Source organism: Podarcis vaucheri (assembly GCF_965113315.1).
Source record: "Podarcis vaucheri genome assembly, chromosome: 5".
Classification (NCBI taxonomy): Eukaryota; Metazoa; Chordata; class Lepidosauria; order Squamata; family Lacertidae; genus Podarcis; species Podarcis vaucheri.
In genome coordinates, this window is record NC_138763.1 from 89989735 (window position 1) to 90011418 (window position 21684).

The 21684-nt window shown below is 47.8% G+C and overlaps 1 protein-coding gene across 2 annotated transcripts in view; it reads left to right on the forward strand.

Annotated features, from left to right (window-relative positions):
- NFKB2 (nuclear factor kappa B subunit 2) overlaps window positions 1–21684 on the forward strand; it is an 83514-nt gene that overhangs the window by 51615 nt on the left and 10215 nt on the right. For both annotated transcript variants that reach the window (XM_082223572.1, XM_082223571.1), the window contains 9 exons: window positions 1901–2052; window positions 6852–6958; window positions 9876–10034; window positions 12853–12957; window positions 14734–14819; window positions 16956–17094; window positions 17198–17317; window positions 19567–19776; window positions 21293–21434. In XM_082223572.1, coding sequence (XP_082079698.1) covers window positions 1901–2052; window positions 6852–6958; window positions 9876–10034; window positions 12853–12957; window positions 14734–14819; window positions 16956–17094; window positions 17198–17317; window positions 19567–19776; window positions 21293–21434 — 1220 coding nt within the window. The remainder of the gene's footprint in view (window positions 1–1900; window positions 2053–6851; window positions 6959–9875; window positions 10035–12852; window positions 12958–14733; window positions 14820–16955; window positions 17095–17197; window positions 17318–19566; window positions 19777–21292; window positions 21435–21684) is intronic.

A 21684-nucleotide genomic window follows, 5' to 3' on the forward strand; every position in this document is an offset into this window, starting at 1 on the left:
CAGGGAGTGCTCATGTTGTTGAGACACCATTGATTGGTGACATTATTATTTACTCTATAACTCCTGAGTGCATTGGCTTTTTGATGGCTACTTAAAGTGTAAATATTCATTTTGTGTAAGGTTGCGTATGTTGGGATCCGTGGCAGCGGAAAGAAAAGCTGACTGTAGTCTTTGGAGATAATTTGTACTACGTTTGTGTGAGGCCCATCCCTTTTAGACAAAAAAAAAGGGAGTCCCGTTTCAGGTGTACACAAAGTACAGTCAGGCTTTGTTGTGAAGAAACCCAAATCTTGCACCAGCGGTTTTTTCTTTGTAATAACAGAAAATGAATTACTTTGGCTACAATTGTAATTGTATTGCGATGAGGCTACATTTTAATATTTTAATGTTTCAATATTTTAATGTTGTATTTTAATTTTGTTTTTAAGTTGTAATCATTCAGCTTGTTTTTATTATTGCTTGTTAGCTGCCCTGAGCTTGGCCTTGGCTGGGGAGGGCGGGGTATAAATAAAAATTATTATTATTATTATTATTATTATTATTATTATTATTATTATTACAATTGTATTTCATACCTTATTTTATCTGTATCTGGCTGCAATCTGCATTTTAAAATTCAAACTTTTAACATTTAATAATTTAAAATTGTGATTGTGAAATCTGGCTGTAATGCAGGGTCCCTTTAGAGGTGACTCTTAAAGTTTACACCAGACTAGTAAACTTACTGATTCAGGGCCCTGTCCTGAAATTTTTACCGAGTGCTTTGTTGGGTAGTTGATGGTTGCTTTCAAGAAGCTATGCCTTGAAAATGGCTTTGTGCTAGGTAAATTGTGGCTGTGTTCTGGCATAATGCTAAACTGTGGCTTAGATTACAAGAATGAGCCTACCATCTTCCCTGACTTGGGTGCTCTCCCTCTCTGTGAGATTGGAACCTTCCACTTCCACTTTGGATTAATCATAGCATAGCATGTTGTCTGAGCCCTAAACCAATTAATCTTAACTGTGGCTAGCAAAAACGACCCAGCTTCATAAACCGTGGCTTGAAGTTGCCCTTCCTCTGCTATCTGTGGTGAAGATTTAACTACCGTATTTTTTGCTGTATAAGACTCACTTTTTCCCTCCTAAAAAGTAAGGGGAAATGTGTGTGCGTCTTATGGAGCGAATGCAGGCTGCGCAGCTATCCCAGAAGCCAGAACAGCAAGAGGGATCGCTGCTTTCACTGTGCAGCGATCCCTCTTGCTGTTCTGGCTTCTGAGATTCAGAATATTTTTTGTCTTGTTTTCCTCCTCCAAAAACTAGGTGCATTTTGTGGTCTGGTGCGCCTTATAGAGCGAAAAATGCGGTAGTTATTTCTACAGTCCTACCTTGTGTTGCGTCCGCTTCATGTTGCGTCTTTTCGCGTTATGTCCCGCGGCAACCTGGAAGTACCAGAAAAGGTTACTTCCGGGTTTTGCCGCTTGCGCCTGCGCAGAGGTGCTAAATTGCGCTGTGTGCCTGCGCAGGTGCAGCGTTTCGAGTTGTGGGCATTTCACGTTACGGACGGGCCTCCGGAACGGATCCCGTCCATAACACGAGGTACCACTGTATTTGGATGAAGCAGCAAGTCGCAGTTAAAAAATAAAATAAAATGGAAGCTTCCACATTCCTTGCAGCTGTGTTGAAGGAGGCTGGCAGGGGGTTGGGGTGGGAATGTACGAGCCCAGGTTGAGGCGAAGTCCATTTTCACAATGCGAAACTGTGGGCTACTCTGGTTTCAAATTAACCCAGTAATATTGCTGATGGGAATTCTGGGGGGGGGGAACTGATCCATAGGCCTAAAAGCATGTGTTACAAAGAATTGTCCTCTCTCTGGCTGGACTCTAATCACTTGGACTTCCGTGTTCTTCTTTTTCATTGCCAGATCTCCAATTATTTCGGGATGGCTAGGATAGAAGTGGACCTGGTGACTCACACTGACCCTCCGCAGGTGCACGCCCACAGCCTCGTGGGAAAGCAGTGCAACGAAGCCGGCAATTGCATTGTAACTGTGGGCCCCAAGGACATGACAGCACAGTACGTATGAGCTGGTGGGTGGGGAGTTGTAGATAGTAATGCTTTTTTGTAAAATTCTGATTTTGTAAAAAGCAGAATTCTGACTATATTTTTGGCTCTGTCGAGCTAGAGCTAAGCGTTTCTTGAAAGAAATGGCGCTTAACTCACAATACAGAGGTACCTTGGGTCTTGAATGTAATCCGTTCTGGAAGACCATTTGTGTTCCGAAAGGTTAGAAAACCAAGGCGCAAAACAAATCAGCAAATTCAATTGAGAAAATTGAAAAATACACCGCAGAAGCTGTTCAACCTCCGAGGTGTGCTTGAAAATGGAAGCATTTACCGTATTTTTCGCTCTATAGGATGCACCCAACCATAGGACGCACCTTGTTTTAGAGGGGGAGAACAAGAGAAAAAAATTCTCCCCCTCTTTGCCCAGCACCCCTTCAATGAAGCGGGAGGAGGTGCTACACAGAGAGGGGGGAAATTATTTTTTTCTTGTTCTCCCCCTCTAAAACAAGGTGCCGTTCAAGGTGCATTCAGTTACCTTGGAAACCTGGAGAGGGCACCGACCCCTCTCGCTCTCTAGGCTTCAGTGAAGACAACCCGAAGCCTCCGAAGCATGGCGGGAGTTCCTGCTGTTCTCCGGAGGCTTCGGGTTCCTTTCAACCTGCTCTTTGGGGCTGGCCAGGGGAAGTCCACCGCCAGCCCCAAAGAGCAGGTCCGGGAGGAGCAGAAAGGCCTTCCCGCTGCTCCGCGAGCTTCTTGGGGCTGCCGGGGGGAGCCCGGGTCCCCCCCCAGCCCCAAAGAGCCCCGGGAGAGATTGCGCGTGGCTATGGCTTCTTGAGCCCTGCGCAGCCTCTCCCGGCTGGAGAGGTTGTGCGCAGCTAAAGAGGAAGCCAAGACAGGGAGCGGGATCCATCCCGCTCGCTGTCTTGGCTTCTGCCATAGCAGCGCGCAACCTCTCTGGCAGGGAGAGGCGGCGCATTGTTATGGCAATACCCCCACCTCCCGCAAAAGCCCGCAGGAGCCGCGCGCACTTTAAGGAGCGCATGGCTTCTGTGGGCTTTTCTACGAGGGAGAGAAGGCACTGACTGGCCGCGTCAGTCCCTTCTCCTTCCTGAGGAAAAGCCCGCAAGAGCCGCGCGGAGCTTGTGTGTGGCTTTTGGGGGCTTTTCTTGCCTGCCTCCCCCCTGCCTCCGCTCCATAAGACACACACACACATTTCCCCTTACTTTTTAGGAGGGGAAAAGTGCGTCTTATGGAGCGAAAAATACGGTACTTCTGGGTTTTCGGTGTTTGGGTTCCAAAATGTTTGTCAACAGAGATGTTCGAGAACTGAGGTACCACTGTACAGCTGGATATTGTAGACTGGCCAAATATTGCACACTTAACCAATTAGTTAGGAATTTTGGAACAGTCATTTATTGCAGTATAAAATATTGAGAGCATTTCCTCTTCCTGGACTTAGCTGGTGGTTGAACTGGCAACTTCTAGACCACAGCATGCTCTCAGAACCAGATGGCTGAGCCTTATGTCGCCATTAGGCTCTGATGTCTTAATTAGTTTTCTTATTTTTTGTTGCACTTTTCTTTATTGCAAGATAAATTTGATGAGTTTAATGCAAGCATAAAACAGAATTGTTCTTTCTCAGAGGAGGAGGATATGCTGTGAAGAGTAAGTTTGCCCATCTATTTCTGGAGGCAAGTCTAGCTGACCATCACATCTCCGCAATTCCAGTGGTTAAGAATCCTTTCCCAATTCTTAACTGACTTTTGTCAGGAGGGTAGAGTGGTTTTTTGGCTCTAGAGCTATTGGCCCTATTGTTGCTCTTCAGATTCACCCCCCCTTGCTCCCCCATACTCGGACGGGTGCCTTTCTTTTCCTTTCCTATGGGAAAATATATTGTTGAAATGCAAAGTAAGAGTAGTAACTAGGAAGCTAACTCTTCTAGGTGATAACTTCATTGTAATGACTATACATTGTCCAAACTCTTCATATTCAAAGAGAACTTTACTTACATCAACTGAAAAGAATGTATTCACAACCTCATGCTTATTCACTTTGTTATAGAGAGCTACTGCACAGGTTTCTCCTTAGTAACATTTAGGGATCTTCCTCTGTCTGTTTCACTTCGGACAGATCAGACTGACACAACATTGTCCTCAGCGGTATCCTGAGAAGTCTCTCAGCAGCCATTCTCCACACACAGAGAGCAGAAAGCAGTTAAAAATGACAGTTGCTGGAATAACAGTCACAACACAACAGAATGCCTCTCTCGTGTGACTCACAGCCAGCCAATCACATGAGAGCTACTGCAAAAGGAAAAACCCCATGTTAAAACTACACAGTAATTTAACATAAGTAAACATTCCCATTTCAGGAATTAAATCATCATCCTTAACAGAGGTGTGGGGGAAGGAGACGAGGAAGAGGACTTTGCACTTGGTGGCACTACCCCATTGAGAATGTATTTGGTGTTGAGCCCATGTAAATAATGCCTTCAAAGCATCCATGAATCAAATTCTTTCCTTCAGTCAAGTCTGGATTGAGGCCTTCGTCTAGGCAGATCAATCATCCATGGCATTTTTCAGTGTCCTGGGTTTAATCTTCAGCATGTCCACGTCTTGCCTTTGAATCGTGCCCAGCACTTGCTCAACAGTGCACAGATTTCCTGTGTGGAAACGTTACTCTGTTTGAACTCTTGTCTCTCTTGAACCTGTTTGCATGAGTCCCTGACCTTTGGCTGTGTTTGGCTGGCCCATGGAGGGCTTTGTCTGCGAGTAAGCTAAGTTTTTGTGTGTGTGTTATTGAGGAGCTTCCACTGTCAATGGGTGGAAGACTCCCATCCCATATTGTTTTGTGCTTATTTCACTTTCTTCCACTGCTAATTTTCTAAAATTCCCTCAGGTGCCAGAATTCACCATGAACACCTTGCTTGTTCTCTTATAATGGTACCTGAGAGGTGCCAGAACTGAGTTTTGTAAATGAACTGGTTGGCTGCTACTGGGAAAGTCTCCTTGCTCTTCCACCCATTAATGACTTCAGCTTTTCTAGACTGATGCAGGATATGGCCTCGTAGCAGAATCAACACTGCAGCCCCCTTGCTGTTGTTTTCAATCCTTATTGGCTGCCGATGCAGCAGGGCATCTCCCTTCCTTGTTCGGAGGAAGAGAAGGAGCCCCTTCCTCAGTTCTTTATATTTTCTTAAAGAATGCCTAACCGCTTCCTTCCCTCAGAATAAGGCAGAGAGGAGGGGAAGAGGCACTGCTGCTCTGCTGCCATGTTGGCAGTAGTGAACATTAAAAATAGAAGAAGGCTGAGTTGAGTGGCAGATGAGGAAGGGCCTCATTTTGCTCATTTTCCGAGCACAATTCAGTGTGTTGGTGTTGACCTTTAAAGCCCTAAACGGCCTCGGCCCAGTATACCTGAAGGAGCGTCTCCACCCCCATCGTTCTGCCTGAACGCTGAGGTCCAGCTCCGAGGGCCTTCTGGCGGTTCCCTCACTGTGAGAAGCAAAGCTACAGGGAACCAGGCAGAGGGCCTACTCGGTGGTGGCGCCTGCCCTGTGAAACGCCCTCCCATCAGATGTCAAAGAGATAAACAACTATCGGACTTTTAGAAAACATCTGAAGGCAGCCCTGTTCAGGGAAGTTTTTAATGTATGACATTTTGATGTATTTTTAATCTTTGTTGGAAGCTGCCCAGAATGGCTGGGGAAACCCAGCCAGATGGGCGGGGTACAAATACTAAATTATTATTATTATTATTATTATTATTATTATTATTATTAATGAACTGGGCTTGACCGGGAGGTGGCTTCTTCCCCTTAGTGATCAAGACAGGACGGTCAAAAACCTTTGCTCCAGAGATTGATAGGTGGGGTCACATTTCCCAGGATATTGTCTTAATGTTGAGGAGAATGAATGGTCAATACTCTAGTCACGGCAGCCCAGTGGGTAAATTTTGCTGTTTCTTCTGATCATTTAGCTACCTGCTGATGCTCTAAGAGATAGGTTCATGGGTTCTAGTCAGATCTTGATGTCAATATTGTTTATCCAGATCCAGCAAAAAACCCCACGAAATCCGAACTTGAAATGGAGATTTGATCAGGTAGAGGTTTACTTGACTGTTTCTTTTCACTGCACAGTAGGCCTGCAGAATTTAGAGCAAGCAAAGTACAGTGCTGTGTCTCTTCTTCCATTTCTTTTAGAAAAGCAAAAGAGAAAAGCTGATGCATTTTAGATTTCATTGCGGTTAATTGATTCTACATGCGCAACAGCATGGCCGCCTCTTGTTTATTTGTCATGCCCCTTTGTTAACACAGGAGAGCTCCCATTGCTTTGTCCCAGTTCCTGCCAACCTAGCAGTTTGAAGCATACCAGTGTGAGTAGATAAATAGGTACCACTGCGGCGGGAAGGTAAACAGCGTTTCCATGGGCTGTGGCACTCGTCACTGTGTTCCATGCACCAGAAGTGGTTTAGTCCTGCTCGCTACATGACCAGGAAAAGCTTTCTGTGGACAAACACTGGCTCCCTCAGCCTGAAAGCGGAGATGAGTGCCACACCCCATAGTCAAATTCAACTGGACTTAGCCATCCAGGGGTCCTTTACCTTTTACCTTTTATTAACATGGGGAGTTAAATAAGTTGTTTTTATTCTGACCTCTTGTTATCTGTGCTTTTTGTCTTCCATTAAATATTTTCAAGACGTGTTCAGCCCCAGTAGTGGTGACTGGGATCTCCTGCTCTTGTTCTTGGGTGCATTGCTGCCCAACTAGGCACTTTCACTGACATGAGGTGTTGATTTGTCCTTTTTCAGATTTAACAACCTGGGTGTGCTCCATGTGACCAAGAAAAACATGATGGAGGTCATCCGGGACAAGCTGAAGAAGCAGAAGTTGCGGACCAGAGTGCAGTCTCTGACAGGTGACCTTGAACTGTGAAGGAAACATCTGGGGAGTGGTTTGCTAGGAACTGTCTGCCCCTTTACCTGTTAAACTATTTGGGGTGTGTGTGTGTGTGTTGAGGTTCTATAACTGATTTGGACTACAGTGGTACCTCAGGTTACATACGCTTCAGGTTACTTACGCTTCAGGTTACAGACTCCGCTAACCCAGAAATAGTGCTTCAGGTTAAGAACTTTGCTTCAGGGTGAGAACAGAAATTGTGCTTTGGCGGCATGGCAGCAGCAGGAGGCCCCATTAGCTAAAGTGGTGCTTCAGGTTAAGAAGAGTTTCAGGTTAAGAATGGACCACCGGAACGAATTAAGTACTTAACCCGCGGTACCACTGTACTGGATCAGTCCCAGTTCACTCTGGGACTAGAGGAGCAAGATTCATACCATGTTTCTCACTTGAAATGTGCAACAAGTCAATTGGTGTAACGTGTTAGCATGGCAGACAGTGGTTAAGTATGAATGAAAAAGAGTTACTTGCCAGTGACAAGCTTCACACAATTTTCCTCTTAATAGCATTCTTAGTTTACAAAACATGACTGAGGTTTTGGATGTGCCTGGCTTCCCCAAGACAGCAGTCATAGAATTATAATCGTAGAGTTGGAAGGGACCCTGCGGGTCATCTAATCCAACCCCCTGCGGTGCAGGAATATGCTGCTATCCCATATGGGGATCGAACCTGCAACCTTGGCGTTACCAGCGCCACACTAACCAACTGAGCTATCCAGGTGACAATGAGTCTACGCACCTGACTTTAAAGGATCTTGGGTTTCCATGCAGAACTGTGCCTCTGAGCGTGTGTAGAAGGCATTGCCCTCTATAGAGTGGCCAGAATCTGATCCTTCGCACCACGTCTGGAATTGGAAGGAAGCCCCTTTAACTCAAAATCACCCCTTTCTGGGGTATGGGGGGGCCTTGAAATCTGGTGTACCTAATAGGGGCAAGGTACAGGAAAGGGGAGGGATGCAGGTGGCGCTGTGGGTTAAACCACAGAGCCTCTTGCCGATCAGAAGGTTGGCGGTTCGAATCCCTGTGACGGGTTGAGCTCCTGTTGTTCAGTCCCAGCTCCTGCCCACCTAGCAGTTTGAAAGCATGCCAGTGCAAGTAAATAAATAGGTACCGCTCCGACGGGAAGGTAAACTGCATTGCCATGCGCTGCTCTGGTTCACCAGAAGTGGCTTAGTCATGCTGGCCACATGACCCGGAAGCTGTACGCTGGCTCTCTCGGCCAATAAAGAGAGATGAGCGCCGCAACCCCAGAGTCGGTCACGGCTGGACCTAATGGTCAGGGGTCCCTTTACCTTTACCTGTACAGGAAAGGGGAAGACTGAAATTAGGGAGAGGAGAGTGGTGAAAGGGCAGAGCAGAACAGGTTTGAGAACAGAACACAGCATGCGAGAGGAATGGCTTGCTGGAGCTTAGCATGAGTTTCCCTTTCTATTGCCAGGTCCTTGGGCTTGAAACCTGGGAACAAACATCGCATTTGAGCTTGTGTAATGTTCCTTTCTTCTTTGCTTTCTGTCAGATTGCCCCTTAAAATAGGGGCCGGCATTGAAGTATGACTTTCTAGAAGCTGGGCTCTTCAGTGGGAGCTTTGTGCTTTCAGTGGAAGACTCACTCACATGGGTTTGATTAAAATGGGACAACTTGTTCAAGTGTTTTTCCAGGGTGTAATGGTCCAGAAACAAGTCAGGGTCGCCCTTGCTGTAGCCCCCAAGGTTTTGTTTGAGACATTAGAAGCTATTATGAGGGGTTGACTGACATAACTTTCTAACCAACTCAATTCCGCTTTTCTCAGTATGCTCGGTGTAATGTGGACTTTTATGTCTTTTCGATATAATTTCCTGCACAGTTATCAACCCAGTAAAGGTGCAGGAGCCCAGAAATTCTGGATTCGGATCTTTGCCTCTGCTGTAAACTTTGTAGGTGCCTTTGGGCCAGTTGCAATTTCTTGACCTTGGATCTCCAGCCTGTAATTTGGAGATCGTGATTCTGACCTCTCTTACGCGCAGTTATTGCAAGGATTATATGGAGCACTTCAAAAACGCAAGGCACTATGCAGATGTTAGGTAATTGGCTTTCCGTTTGCCGACGACAAGGACACACTTCAACCCCCATCCTGCCACATGGGAGCCACTTCCAAGAGCCATGTGTTTTTAGTAGAGTGTGGGGAAAGCCCACCGGGGTTCCCCACGGGTAGGAGAGAACATACAGCAATTGCTGCAGGAGTCTTAGCGCCATGTAGATCCAAAATAATTTCTCTCCCAGCTGTTGGTTCATATGGTAGGCGGAGATTGTATACATGACATGCGTTTGCAAACCGCTGAGAGTATCCTGCCTCATGCATAGCTACTCTGATAGCAAGAGTAGGGCTGGGTGATATAGTGACATATCGCCCAAAACCGGTTTGAAGTCCATATTGTGATACCTGTTTCGTAATTTTTGACTTGGCAATATATCGCGAATCACGATGTGTGTGTGTGCTATGCAAAAATAATGGGGAAAACTGAAGCCATCCAATGCCTCTACATAGCTCAATCCTTATTTCTGACATTGTGATATATCAGTATATCGCAATGTTTAGTTGGTGATATATTGTGATGTTTAATATCAGATATCGCCTGGCCCTAAGCAAGAGGACCATTAAGCCAGGGTTGTTCAAGCCTATCTTTCAAAAAAACCTTTGGCGCCCAGGCTGGACAGATCCCATCATCACAGATGGCATTATTTTCAAAGGCAGCCCATACAGCAGGGATGGGGTCCTTGTTGTCCTTCAGAGACCTCTTGCCTTTGGTAGGGAAGGGTACACTAAGACGTGCAGGACCCCCGGGTTTGTGGATGTAGTAGCCCTCCTTTGCCAGGTGTGTAATTCAGCATCTACTTTGGCAGAATCTGAAGAAGAGGAGATTGAGCAAGAGGCCAAGGAGCTGAAGAAAACAATGGACCTCAGCATTGTCCGGCTGCGATTCAGTGCCTACCTTCGTGACAGCAGTGGGAACTTCAGCCTGGCGCTGAAGCCGGTTATCTCGGACCCTATCCATGACAGCAGTAAGTCTTCTCTCTTGGTCCGTAGACTGACCTCAGTTGGGGTTTCACCCTTGTTTGGAGGAGAGCCATGGAGCAAGCATCTGCCACTGTGTCTACTGCTTGGCCAGGTTTTGAACATTGGCATCTGGTTAGCCACAGTATGGTCCAAACCACAGAGCCTCTTGGGCTTCCCGATCGGGAGGTCGGCGGTTCAAATCCCCATGACTGAGTGAGCTCCCATCGTTCTGTCCCAGCTCCTGCCAACCTAGCATTTGAAAGCACACCAGTGCAAGTAGATAAATAGGTACTGCTGTGGTGAGAAGGTAAACGGCGTTTCTGTGCACTCTGGTTTCCGTCACGGTGTCCCGTTGCACCAGAAGTGGTTTAGTCATGCTGGCCACATGACTCAGAAAGCTGTGGACAAACACTGGGTCCCTTGGCCTGAAGCAAGATGAGTGCTGCATCCGCATAGTTGCCCTTGACTGGACTTAACTGTCCAGGGGTCCTTTACATTTACCCTTTTACCTTGCTGGGCTGGGTGGGGCTTTGACCTCATCCAGCTGCTTATGTTCTTAAGAAGAGTTCTGCTGGCTCGCAGCAACTGGCTTTCGTTTCACTTTTTATTTGTATACCTCCTTTCTGTATTACTATACTGAAGACGGTTTGCAAGCTGAAGAGATGACAGAAATCACGCACACACCTTGTAACAAGCTGATCAAGTACAAAAAAAAAGTCATAATGCATACATAACATTAAAATAAACAACTTACTTCAAATAAAGCAACGCTCAGTAATCCATTAGAATATAATGGTGCACAATGAAATTAAATATCAGCAAACTGTAATTAAACATAAATTCTTAACGCTGGGGGTTAGCAACCTTTTTTAGCTGTGGACTGGTCCACCACCCCTCAGACCATGTGGTGGACCGAACTATATTTTTTTGGGGGGAAATAAACAAATTCCTATGCCCCACAAATATCCCAGAGATGCATTTTAAATAACAGGACACATTCTACTCATGTAAAAAAATACTGATTCCCGGACCGTCTGTGGGCTGGAATGAGAAGGCAATTGGGCCGCATCTGGCCCACGGGCCTTAGATTGCCTACCCCTGCTTAAGAATTACAATAAATAATTACTAAACCGTTAGCAATAAAAAAAGAACAGCAAGTCACAATGCGTAAAATGCCACAATACATACAAAACCACGTAAAAGGGTCAAACAAAGGCACACAACTTATCACGTTGTGGATCGAGGGCCCGACCCCGCGATGTGAAATAAATACACAAGGACACGTGATATAAGGTTAATGGGCAAGAAAAGGCCACAACTTTATTGATTACAGCAGTGAAAAAGGTATTGGCTTAGGCATTGGATGACTATAGGAGGTGGGTTTATTCAACAGTAGGTGGAGCCTGTTGGTGCTAATCCAACTATAGGCTCTCCCCTGATGTCACCGAGGGTCATGCCATGGCCTCCCGCCAAGCAGGCATCTGATGGAATACACGACCGCCGGATTCCTTTAACAGAATAACCCACAGTAGATAGCATAGGCGATGGCCACACCTAGCCCTTGACACAGCACAACAACTTGCTGAGGGACGACGACGAATGAGGAGGAGGCGGAGCTGGCGCCACATCATTAAGCTGCTACACACGCCCCCCAGAGGCACCTGGTTGGCTGCCTCCGGTGGGCGTGGGCGCCAGCCAGGTAAGGAGGGGAGGGGGCTAATGCCAGGGGCGGAGCTCGGTCTCCCGCCCACAACCACTCCCCTCTCTTCCAGGGAGGAGAGTCTTTGTTGTTTTTAATCCTGGAACTCCTGTCTTCAGCGTGATCTCTGATATTGGGAAGACCACCACAGCTGCATTTAGGCCTCAAGGTTGACACATCTGTTGAGAGGAGTATGCCATCCTTCTCCCCAGGGCCTGATTGTTGATATTTTGGGTCTTACAGATTTTGTAGAACACTAATTTCAAGTCTTCACATTTGTGCTGGAGAGCTTGCGAGCTCAGGTGGGGCGTGGGGAACTAGGGTGTATAGGAGACACCACAAACTATGGCCACCAGGTGGCAAGTACAGTGGTACCTCGCAAGACGAATGCCTCGCAAGACAAAAAGCTCGCTAGCCAAAAGGGTTTTTTGTTTTTTGAGCTGCTTCGCAAGACGATTTTCCCTATGGGCTTGCTTCGCAAGACGGAAACGTCTTGCAAGTTTGTTTCCTTTTTCTTAACACTGTTAATACAGTTGCGACTTGACTTCGAGGAGCAACTCACCGTGTGGTAGCCTTTTTTGAGGTTTCAAAGACTTTGGTATTTTTGAAGCTTTTCCAAAACTTTCCCGACACCGTGCTTCACAAGACGAAAAAAATCGCAAGACGACAAAACTCGCGGAACGAATTAATTTCATCTTGCGAGGCACCACTGTAGTAGCCATAAATCACTTCCTGTCTGAGTGTGTAGTGAGGCCTTCTACCAAGATCTCCTTGCATTGCGCAGAACATGGAAGAGAGTTGAATCTCTCTCTGCACCACGTTTTGGAGGTCCCTTCTCCACCCCCGTCTCCATAGCTTCGCACAAATGGAAAGACTGACACATTCCTTCCCTGAACCTTCTGGGTGCATGGCTAGAGTACATGAGAGGGGTGGGTTGATGGTAATCGCAAAAAATAATGGGCTGCCGAGGCTAGCCAAAATTTGTGACCCTCTAGGCGCACATTTGGCTTGAAATAAAGTGGCTCTCGTATGGAGTCCCTTTTCTTACATTTGTACTCATGATTACATACAAAAAAGCTGCCTGGATCTCAGTTACACAGCTCTGCCTTTTCCTTGCTCTTCAGAATCTCCCGGGGCTTCCAACCTGAAGATCTCAAGAATGGACAAGACAGCTGGCTCCGTGCGAGGCGGGGATGAAGTTTACCTGCTGTGTGATAAAGTCCAGAAAGGTGAGCACTCTCCCTTATTCCCCTTATTTCCTTATCTTTCATTTGTTGATGTTTTGGGGGGAGTGGCACCCGAGGTCTTGAACATTAGGAAGCATCAAGGTGACTTGAGATCTTTACTGGGCACCCAGGAAGCCACTGCCTCCTTGGTCGTGAGGTTAGATAGATAATATCTTTATTGTCATTGCCCCCTTCGGGGACAACGAAATTACTTGACTGCTCCATAAAAACACTTAATTAAACAATACAGTATAATACAGCAAGGGAGATTAGATGACTTTCAAAGTCCGGGCTTCCCATTCAGGGCCGAGATTGCTCTGGAGAAGAAGCTGTTCTTAAGACGGCTCGTTCTTGTCTTCATCGTCCTGTATCTCCGTCCTGACGGCAAGAGCTCGAAGAGACAGTGACCAGGATGCGATGGATCTTTTACTATATCCAGTGCCTTCCTATGGCACCTTGTGGCATAAATCTGCTCTAAGGTGGAAAGTGGGCAGCCAACAATGCTCTCTGCTGCCTTAACAACCCTGCACAACCCCATCCTGTCCTGGGTAGTACAGCTTCCGTACCACACACATAAGCCATAAGTGAGCACGCTCTCAATGGCACAGTGATAGAAGGCAAGCAGAAGATGGTTTTTCCTTAGTATTCTAAAAAAATACAGTCTCTGCTGCGCCTTCTTCACAAGCCCCCTTGTGTTGACACTCCAGGTTATGAGGATGGTTTCTCTCGGAAGATTTTCCAAGAGCAGTGGCACACTTATTATTTCATCTCTGCGTGCTTTTGAAGGCTCGGATTGATTCTGCTGGATCTCACTTTTACTCAGATCCATTGGGAAAGAAGCCTGTGCACATGGTCCTTTTCTGTGGGCTGGGCTGGGGGGCGTTGATCTGGAGGAACAGAAGTGACCAGAAAAGAAGTGACCAACATCTGTTCAAAAATCCATATGTGCCCACAGGCTTTAAAAGCTTGGAAGTATCCTATCCAATTATGCCTGTGAGTCTTAAGAGCTTGATTCCTTGTACTCCTGTTAAACATTCTTCAGAAATCTGGATGGAGACCAAATTCTGACCCGGTCGTATTGGTTGTTTCTTTGTTCTCAAGACTACTTCACTTGGCTAGGATTTTCCAAATACAGACAGATATATATGTTTCTTTATGCACTTTCTTACCTGCCCTTTCATCTTAAGGTCCCAGGGAGCCCAGCTACAACCCTAGAAAATAGGATTGCGAAAAGTAAATAAATTTGTTAGAATGGAACAGGACAACTTGTTGTGTTTCTGCCAGGCTTGCTTCAGAAGAAGCAAGTGTAAACATTGCTTTCCAAGGCAGATGGTCCCTTTGTAAATTGGGCCTCCGAGGGCTCTTCATTAACACAAGGAGAAGGAATGAAGGAAGACCCCATGTGGCTGCGGAGGAGACTTGTGGCCTGAAAATGGCTCGGGAAAGGGAGAAAATGGTGCTCTAGAGCAGGCATCCCCGAACTCTGCCCTCCAGCTGTTTTGGGACTACAATTCCCATCCCTGGCCACTGGTCCTGTTAGCTAGGGGTGATGGGAGTTATAGTCCCAAAACAGCTGGAGGGCAGAGTTCGGGGATGCCTGCTCTAGAGGGCTGGGCTGTGGTCACGTAGTGGGATTGATGACACTGAGAATGTATTGTGTGTGGGGAGAGAGAAGACCTTAATAAATGAGACCCTGTGCTAGTTCAGATGCCTGGGACCTGAGACAGGGTGGGCTGGTGCTTTCTCACAAGGGAAATAACTTTTTTCTTCCTCCTCCAGATGATATTGAGGTGCGGTTTTATGAAGACGATGAGAATGGCTGGCAGGCCTTTGGGGACTTCTCCCCTACAGATGTACATAAACAGGTACCGGTTGGGTCGTGGGAGGCCTGGGTTCCACTCAAAAGATCAGTCTTGCAGAGCAAATCTCTTGTCAGCTTGAGCAATTAGATGCCAAGATTGTGTAGCATTCCGTGTGGCACCAGGCTAAAAGACAGGTAAAAGACCACCAGGTTTTGTGTGCGTGGGAATTTAAGGATTGTAAGTGTGTGCTTGGGGTGTCATCTGCCTGGGGAAAATGAGAGGTTCTGCCAGTATTACAAAGGTCCGAAGCATATGCTTTTGGATTGTTGTCACCTCTTAAACCTGATGAGCTTCGCAAGATCTTTGGAAAGCCCATCTCCTTTCTCTGGTTTGCTTGCCTCTCGCGACCAGTGAATGCAAGCCCTGGGAAACTGGGTTTTTCTTCCAATAAAGCTCGGAGGGCGATAAAACTGTATTCTGCATGGCTGTGCGACTTACTTTAGGTCATGAACCAGGCAACTACAGTGGTGCCTCGCAAGACGAAAAGAATCCGTTCTGTGATTCTCTTCATCTAGCGTTTTTTTCCGTCTTGCGAAGCAAGCCCATTGAAGGATTAGCGCTATTAGCGGCTTATCTGCTGATCGGATCAGCTGATAAGCGGCTTAGCGGCTTCGAAAAAGCGGGGGGAAAGGAAAAAAACCAGCAGGAACTCGCAAGACATTGTCGTCTTGCGAAGCAAGCCCATAGGAAATTCGTTTTGCGAAGCACCTCCAAAACGGAAAACTTTCGTCTAGCGAGTTTTCCGTCTTGCGAGGCATTCGTCTTGCGGGGCACCACTGTACCTGCCCATTTTCATTGCTATTCCTGGGTGAGGTGAGTGACTTGGCAGCTGTAGGGGAGGCATGGATGAAACTGATTTCTTCAGACACATCATTTGGGACTCGGGGCCAAGATGCGGAATAAGCTGCAGCAGTTGTCCTAGTTGATGATCCATTTCTAGAGGTGTATTTCCCTGGACGCCTCAGCTCTGTTCAATATCGTAGGCTTGTGAAATCCTGCTGAGCTATTTTTGGGCACTGTATTGTGATGGTTCTCCTGCTGGCTGGCGGGTTTTTAGAAGGGTCAATACTTAACTGGGCAACGGCTGTAGCTCAGTGGCCTTCTATGCAGCGGGTTCAATCCCTGGTGTCTCTAGGTAGGGCTAGAAACTTCTCCCAGATACCCTGGAAGCAGCTGCCAGACAGTGTAGACAATACTGAATAATAATAATAATAATAATAATAATAATAATAATAATAATAATAATAATATTTTTTAATTTATATCCCGCCCTCCCCAGCCGAAGCCAGGCTCAGGGCGGCTAACAACAATAAAATAGTAAAACATTCTAAAATCATTTCATTATAAAATTAATTCAAATCAAATTGATGGCAACCATTAGGCTAAAGTTCTGTGAAGATTGCCAAAGGAGGGAGTCAGGCTGTGCCCTGACCAAAGGCCTGGTGGAACAGCTCTGTCTTGCAGGCCCTGCGGAAAGATGTCAAGTCCCGCAGGGCCCTAGTCTCTTGTGACAGAGCGTTCCACCAGATCGGAGCCACAGCCGAAAAAGCCCTGGCTCTAGTTGAGGCCAGCCTAACCTCTCTGTGGCCTGGGACCTTCAGGATGTTTTTGTTTGAAGACCGTAGGTTCCTCTGTGGGACATACCAGGAGAGGCGGTCCTGTAGGTACGAGGGTCCTAGGCCGTATAGGGCTTTAAAGGTTAAAACCAGCACCTTAAACCTGATCCTGTACCCCATCGGGAGTCAGTGCAGCTGGTATAGCACCGGATGAATGTGATCTCGCGGCGAGGACCCCGTAAGGAGTCTCACTGCAGCATAAGATGGAGCAGTGGTCTGACTCAGTAGAAGGCAGCTTCCCATATTTCTAATATTTTGCTGCTCTGCCTCATGGGAATTAATCTGTCGGGTGCTGCAAGAATATCTCTCTATCAAACCACTGTGGGTAGGAGGGAGCCTGTCAATTTTGAGCTCACTTCTCTCTGTGTGCTTATGACATCCAACTCGGCTTTTGATTCTCCTTTAACCCACGGCAGTAGTTAAGTTCTTTACGTTATGATACATTGACTCTGAATCAGTCGGAGCTGCCTCTTGGGTTGCCATTTTAGCTCTATTCAGGTGTCCACACTTTGTGTCCTTGCAGTACGCCATTGTGTTCCGCACGCCGCCCTACCACAAGACCAAGATCGAGCGCCCGGTCACCGTGTTCCTTCAGCTGAAGCGCAAGCGAGGGGGTGACGTGAGTGACTCCAAGCAGTTTACCTACTACCCGGTGGTGGAAGGTACAGGGAGCTTGTACCAAGAAGTGTCTTGCTACTTCTGTTTGTCCAGTGCCAGCGCAGGGCCTTGTCTTTGACGACTCTCCTCTTGTATCCTTGGTTGCAGATAAGGAAGAAGTGGAGAGGAAGAGGAAGAAGACCTTGCCCCAGTTTCCTCAGCACTTTGGGGGCGGCTCGCCCATGGGAGGCGCTGGGGGTGGAGCCGGCGGATTTGGTTCTGGCGGAGGTAAACGTTGCTCTTTGTTGACGGAGGCTTGGGGAGTTTGGAATGCCTTGCTCTTTAGGTGGCTTCCTAGTTTTGAGATTGAAGGCTTTTTGTTGCAATAGTTTTGGCAGCAGAGTATAGACTCCAGGAGAGCCTGTAAAATTCTGGCACTGGGCAGTGGAACCCTGAGCATCTTCCACTCTTGTAGGAAGCCAACTATCCCTGGAGCTCCTTGGGGGTAAAGGCCACCTGACCATGGGAAGCTGGGTTTTAAGCTGTCAGTTTATAAAACGTTGATAGGCGCATCCTTTGCATGGATGTCTTGGGTGCAAAAATAAATGGGTTTGGTTGTGGATCTCTCCCCAACATCATCTGACATGTAAGGAGGGGCAAAGGATTTCTTTAGCTCTTCTGTGATTTCCTCGCTCCCTCCCTTTACACCTTTTTTCATCTGTCTGGTGTTTTTTTAAAAAAGAAGTTTCCATTATTTAGCCCAGTGTTTCCCCAATTTGGGTCTCCACCTGTTTTTGGACTATAGCTCCCATCATCCCTGACCACTGGTCCTGCTAGCTAGGGATGATGGAAACTGTAGTCTAAAAACCGCCAGAGACCCAAGTTGGGGAAACACTGATTTAGCCTAAGCACCTTTAGTGATGGCCTGTCGTCATTCCTTCTGATTAGCCATATTATTTGGTTTACACTTGTTCTTCTGGTGTAGCACGTCCTTCATTTTGGAGAGGCTTTCACTTCTATAAAAAGCAGTTGCCTTGCCTTTGGAAGACCATCTGTCATGGATGTTTTCGTTGAGATTCCTGCCTTTCAGGGGGGTTTGGATTAAATTACCCTTGGGGTCCCTTACAGCTTGACAATTTGATGACCCAATGGCCACTTTTTTGCTTTTCTCATTCTGTGCTTCATGTGATAAACATCTTTGTGTTGGCTTAGAGATAAAACAGAGAATCTGCATAGGCATTTTGGTGTAATGGTAAGGCAGGTTAGGACCGTAAGAAGCTGCCTTAAGACTATTTGTCCACCTAGCTAAGTGTTGCCTGCAGTTGCACTGACAGCGACTTGCCAGGAATTCAGGCAAGTCTCTCCCAGCCCTACTGGGACATGCTGGTGATTGGACTTGGTGCATAATGCATGCAAAATAGAAGCTCTAGCCACTGAGCTACGGCGATTCCCCATCCCACTAAAGAGTTGAGGGAGGGGATGCTACTGTAGTTCAGTTCTACAACATTCTTTGATATGAAACTATTCTATCTCTGGTTTTAAGTGAGCTACTGCTGCTGATGGCTGGACAAATCATGGGGTGGAATTGCTAAAAGGGCGCAGAGTAGTTTGCTTAATTAGACAGAGAGAGAGAGAGAGAGAGAGAGAAGGCTGATCTTCCAATGCAATTTGTTGAGGCAGTTCCAACTCCTGCAGCAAGTGGAAACTGCTAATTACCATTCGCTTTACACCTTTCCCCGTGACTTGGGAGGCGAGCGTTCTTTCCAAAGACAAAATCATGCACTCTTGCAGCAGGCAGCCCTCTGACAGAGTCATTATTTTAATTTACTAGCTTGTCTTCAGCGCAGAGAAAGGGGGTCTGGATAACAACGCTCTGCAGAACAAACGGCAGGCGTGTCAAATGTTGCAGAATTAGTAAGCACTGAGCTGAGCATGCCCAGGGGGCTGGTTTCTATTTTTAAAGGCGAACGTGCCGCAGATCAAGGTTTCTGGGTTGCAAAGCGGGGAGCAAAGTCTAGTCGCCGCTGACGACTAGAATACAGGCTCACAAACTCTCCTGCAGTAAACTGAACAGTGCCAGTTTCAAATGTGATATCTGAAAGTCCTAAGTTGAGCCGTGACTTTGCCAGTGCGTTATTAGCTTGGGAGCTACTGCTGTGTCTTTGCTCAGCTGGTGACAAAGCAGTGCATAAGTGCAGACCTGACTTATTGGAGTTTGCCCCCCTTCTGCTTTCCAACAGCTACAATTTGCGAACAGTGCGTAGGCTGCTTGCATGCCAACTGTGGGCAGGGACATAACCAGAAGTGGTTGGGACCACCCCCTCTCCCACCCCTCTCTCTTTCTTCTCCCCTTCTCTTCCCTGCTTTTCCACTAGACTGCCAGGGGAGGGATGGGTTCCTTTTGCTAGAAGTCTGAAATGTTTATCGAGGGCTCCTGAAGTCTAGCCATGCGTCGCCCAACCCTGTGAGCACAACTGGGCTAATATAGAAACCTCTCTCTTATCTCTGTGTTTCGTGCATACGCCTGCCTACCCCAGCTGGGAATCCTTGGCACTCAGCGGGATACAGCTCTTGCAGCAACAGCAGCATCTACCTCTCTGGCACCTACCCGATGGGCAACTACCAAGGAGGGAGGGGCATCCACATGCCAGGAACTTCCAAGCCGGAAGAGGGGGAGCAGCAAACATTAGAAGATGGGAGCCGGGTCTCCGCGGAGGAAAAGCGCTACGCAGAACTGCTGCAGCATGGTACGTCTGTGAGACGAGTGCTGTCCAAAGTAGTCTGGGGTTAAGAGGCGTTTCGGAAGCAGCTTACGTGCTGGAGAGTTCTCTACATGCATATATAGAATGAAATATACACATTCTATATGAAAGAGCCACAAAGGGCAAACCACCTAAGAGGTATGCTGATGGGTTTGCTAAAACAGCTGTTGTTAGTAACTCAGAGAAGGTTTGGGAACCTTCAAGCTTCCAAGAGGTCCAAGATTTAACCTCAAAGGATAAAGGTAAAGGTAAAGGGACCCCTGACCATTAGGTCCAGTTGTGGCTGACTCTGGGGTTGCGGCGCTCATCTCGCTTTATTGGCCGAGGGAGCCGGCATACAGCTTCCGGGTCATGTGGCCAGCATAACTAAGCCGCTTCTGGCAAACCAGAGCAGCGCACGGAAACGCCGTTTACCTTCCCGCCGGAGCGGTACCTATTTATCTACTTGCACTTTGACGTGCTTTCAAACTGCTAGCTTGGCAGGAGCTGGGACCGAGCAACGGGCGCTCACCCCGTGGCGGGGATTCGAACCTCCAACCTTCTGATTGGCAAGTCCTAGGCTCTGTGGTTTAACCCACAGCGCCACCCGCGTCAAAGGATGCAGAGCCACGTTTAAAAGCCACGAAGGCTGAACTTGATTCCTTAGAGAGGAACAAGACCTTGAAGAAGTTGCGCCAGGGCTACTACGAGTGGCTGCTGCAGACCCAGCAGGAGAGTGCGCTGATGGATCTCCGCAGCTGCAAGGCTGAGAGGGGAGACGCTCCGGCTGGGGCCAAGCCAGTTGGCTTTATCCCCCGGTTCCGACAGCCATAGCCACAGTGGCCCATCTCTTCCCCTTCCTTCCCTGCTCCCCCAGGAGCCAAACCGATGGTGCTACAAGCTGTAGGACTCTGGCATGTGCACATAGCTGGGGGGGGCACTCTTTATCCTCCAAGCGCCACCGGCTTTTTAGTTCCACACTTAATTAATTAATCTGGGAATGTCTGCTTGTAAAAGCCATGTGCTCTACCACGAACCTGTGACCTTCCCCCTGTTGCAGGGATGGGGAGAACTATTTTCAGCCAGGGTGGGGTGTGTTCCTCCATGAGCATCCATTTCGAGGGGTGGTGGGCACACGATGGCCAGAGGAAAAAGTGGGCAGAGAGACTCCCACCTTTTGTATCAGTAGGTTGCACTGCAGCCTCGCAAAAGGCGGTTTTCTGCACACACATTCTCTGTCCAGACAAGTAAGACACATTATCGGATGCCAAGAGCACGTTCGACCCAGGCAAAAGCAGCAAAAGGGGGTGGAGCAGGAAGGTGTGGGTCCCAATAGGAGAGACCTGGAGGGTCGCATCTGGACCCTGTGGGGCCCCCCAACCCCCTGCCCTAGTAGGGCAAAGCTTGGCAAGGGTGGTGATGTGTCCAGGGGGATTCATGCACAGTGACCGAGTGCAAGAAGTCCAGTTTGGCCACCGGTAGAGGGTTGCATTCACACAGTGCCTTTTCCCTGTCCCCCTAGCTCAGGAGTGCAGCTCGTGGATGCTGATGCTCGCTCGGCGCAGCTCCCGGGCTCTTCTCGACTACGCAGTCACGGCCGACCCACGGATGCTGCTGGCTGTGCAGAGGCACCTAGCTGCCTCTCAGGACGAGAACGGAGACACGTGAGTCTGCTGCGGACGGAGCGGGGCCTTTGGGGCAGGCGCTGTCTGGTGGGTGGGAGGAGGCGGGAGCAAGCAGGCTTCCTCAGAGACTCCACAATTCGGGGGACAGTCGCCCACTTCCTGCAATCCTTCTGTTGGAGGCAAGAGTCTGGAGGGTGGTGCTAGGGAGGAGCCACAGCCAGTGTGGTGTAGTGGTTAAGAGCGATAGACTCGTAATCTGGTGAACCAGGTTCGATTCTGCGCTCCTCCA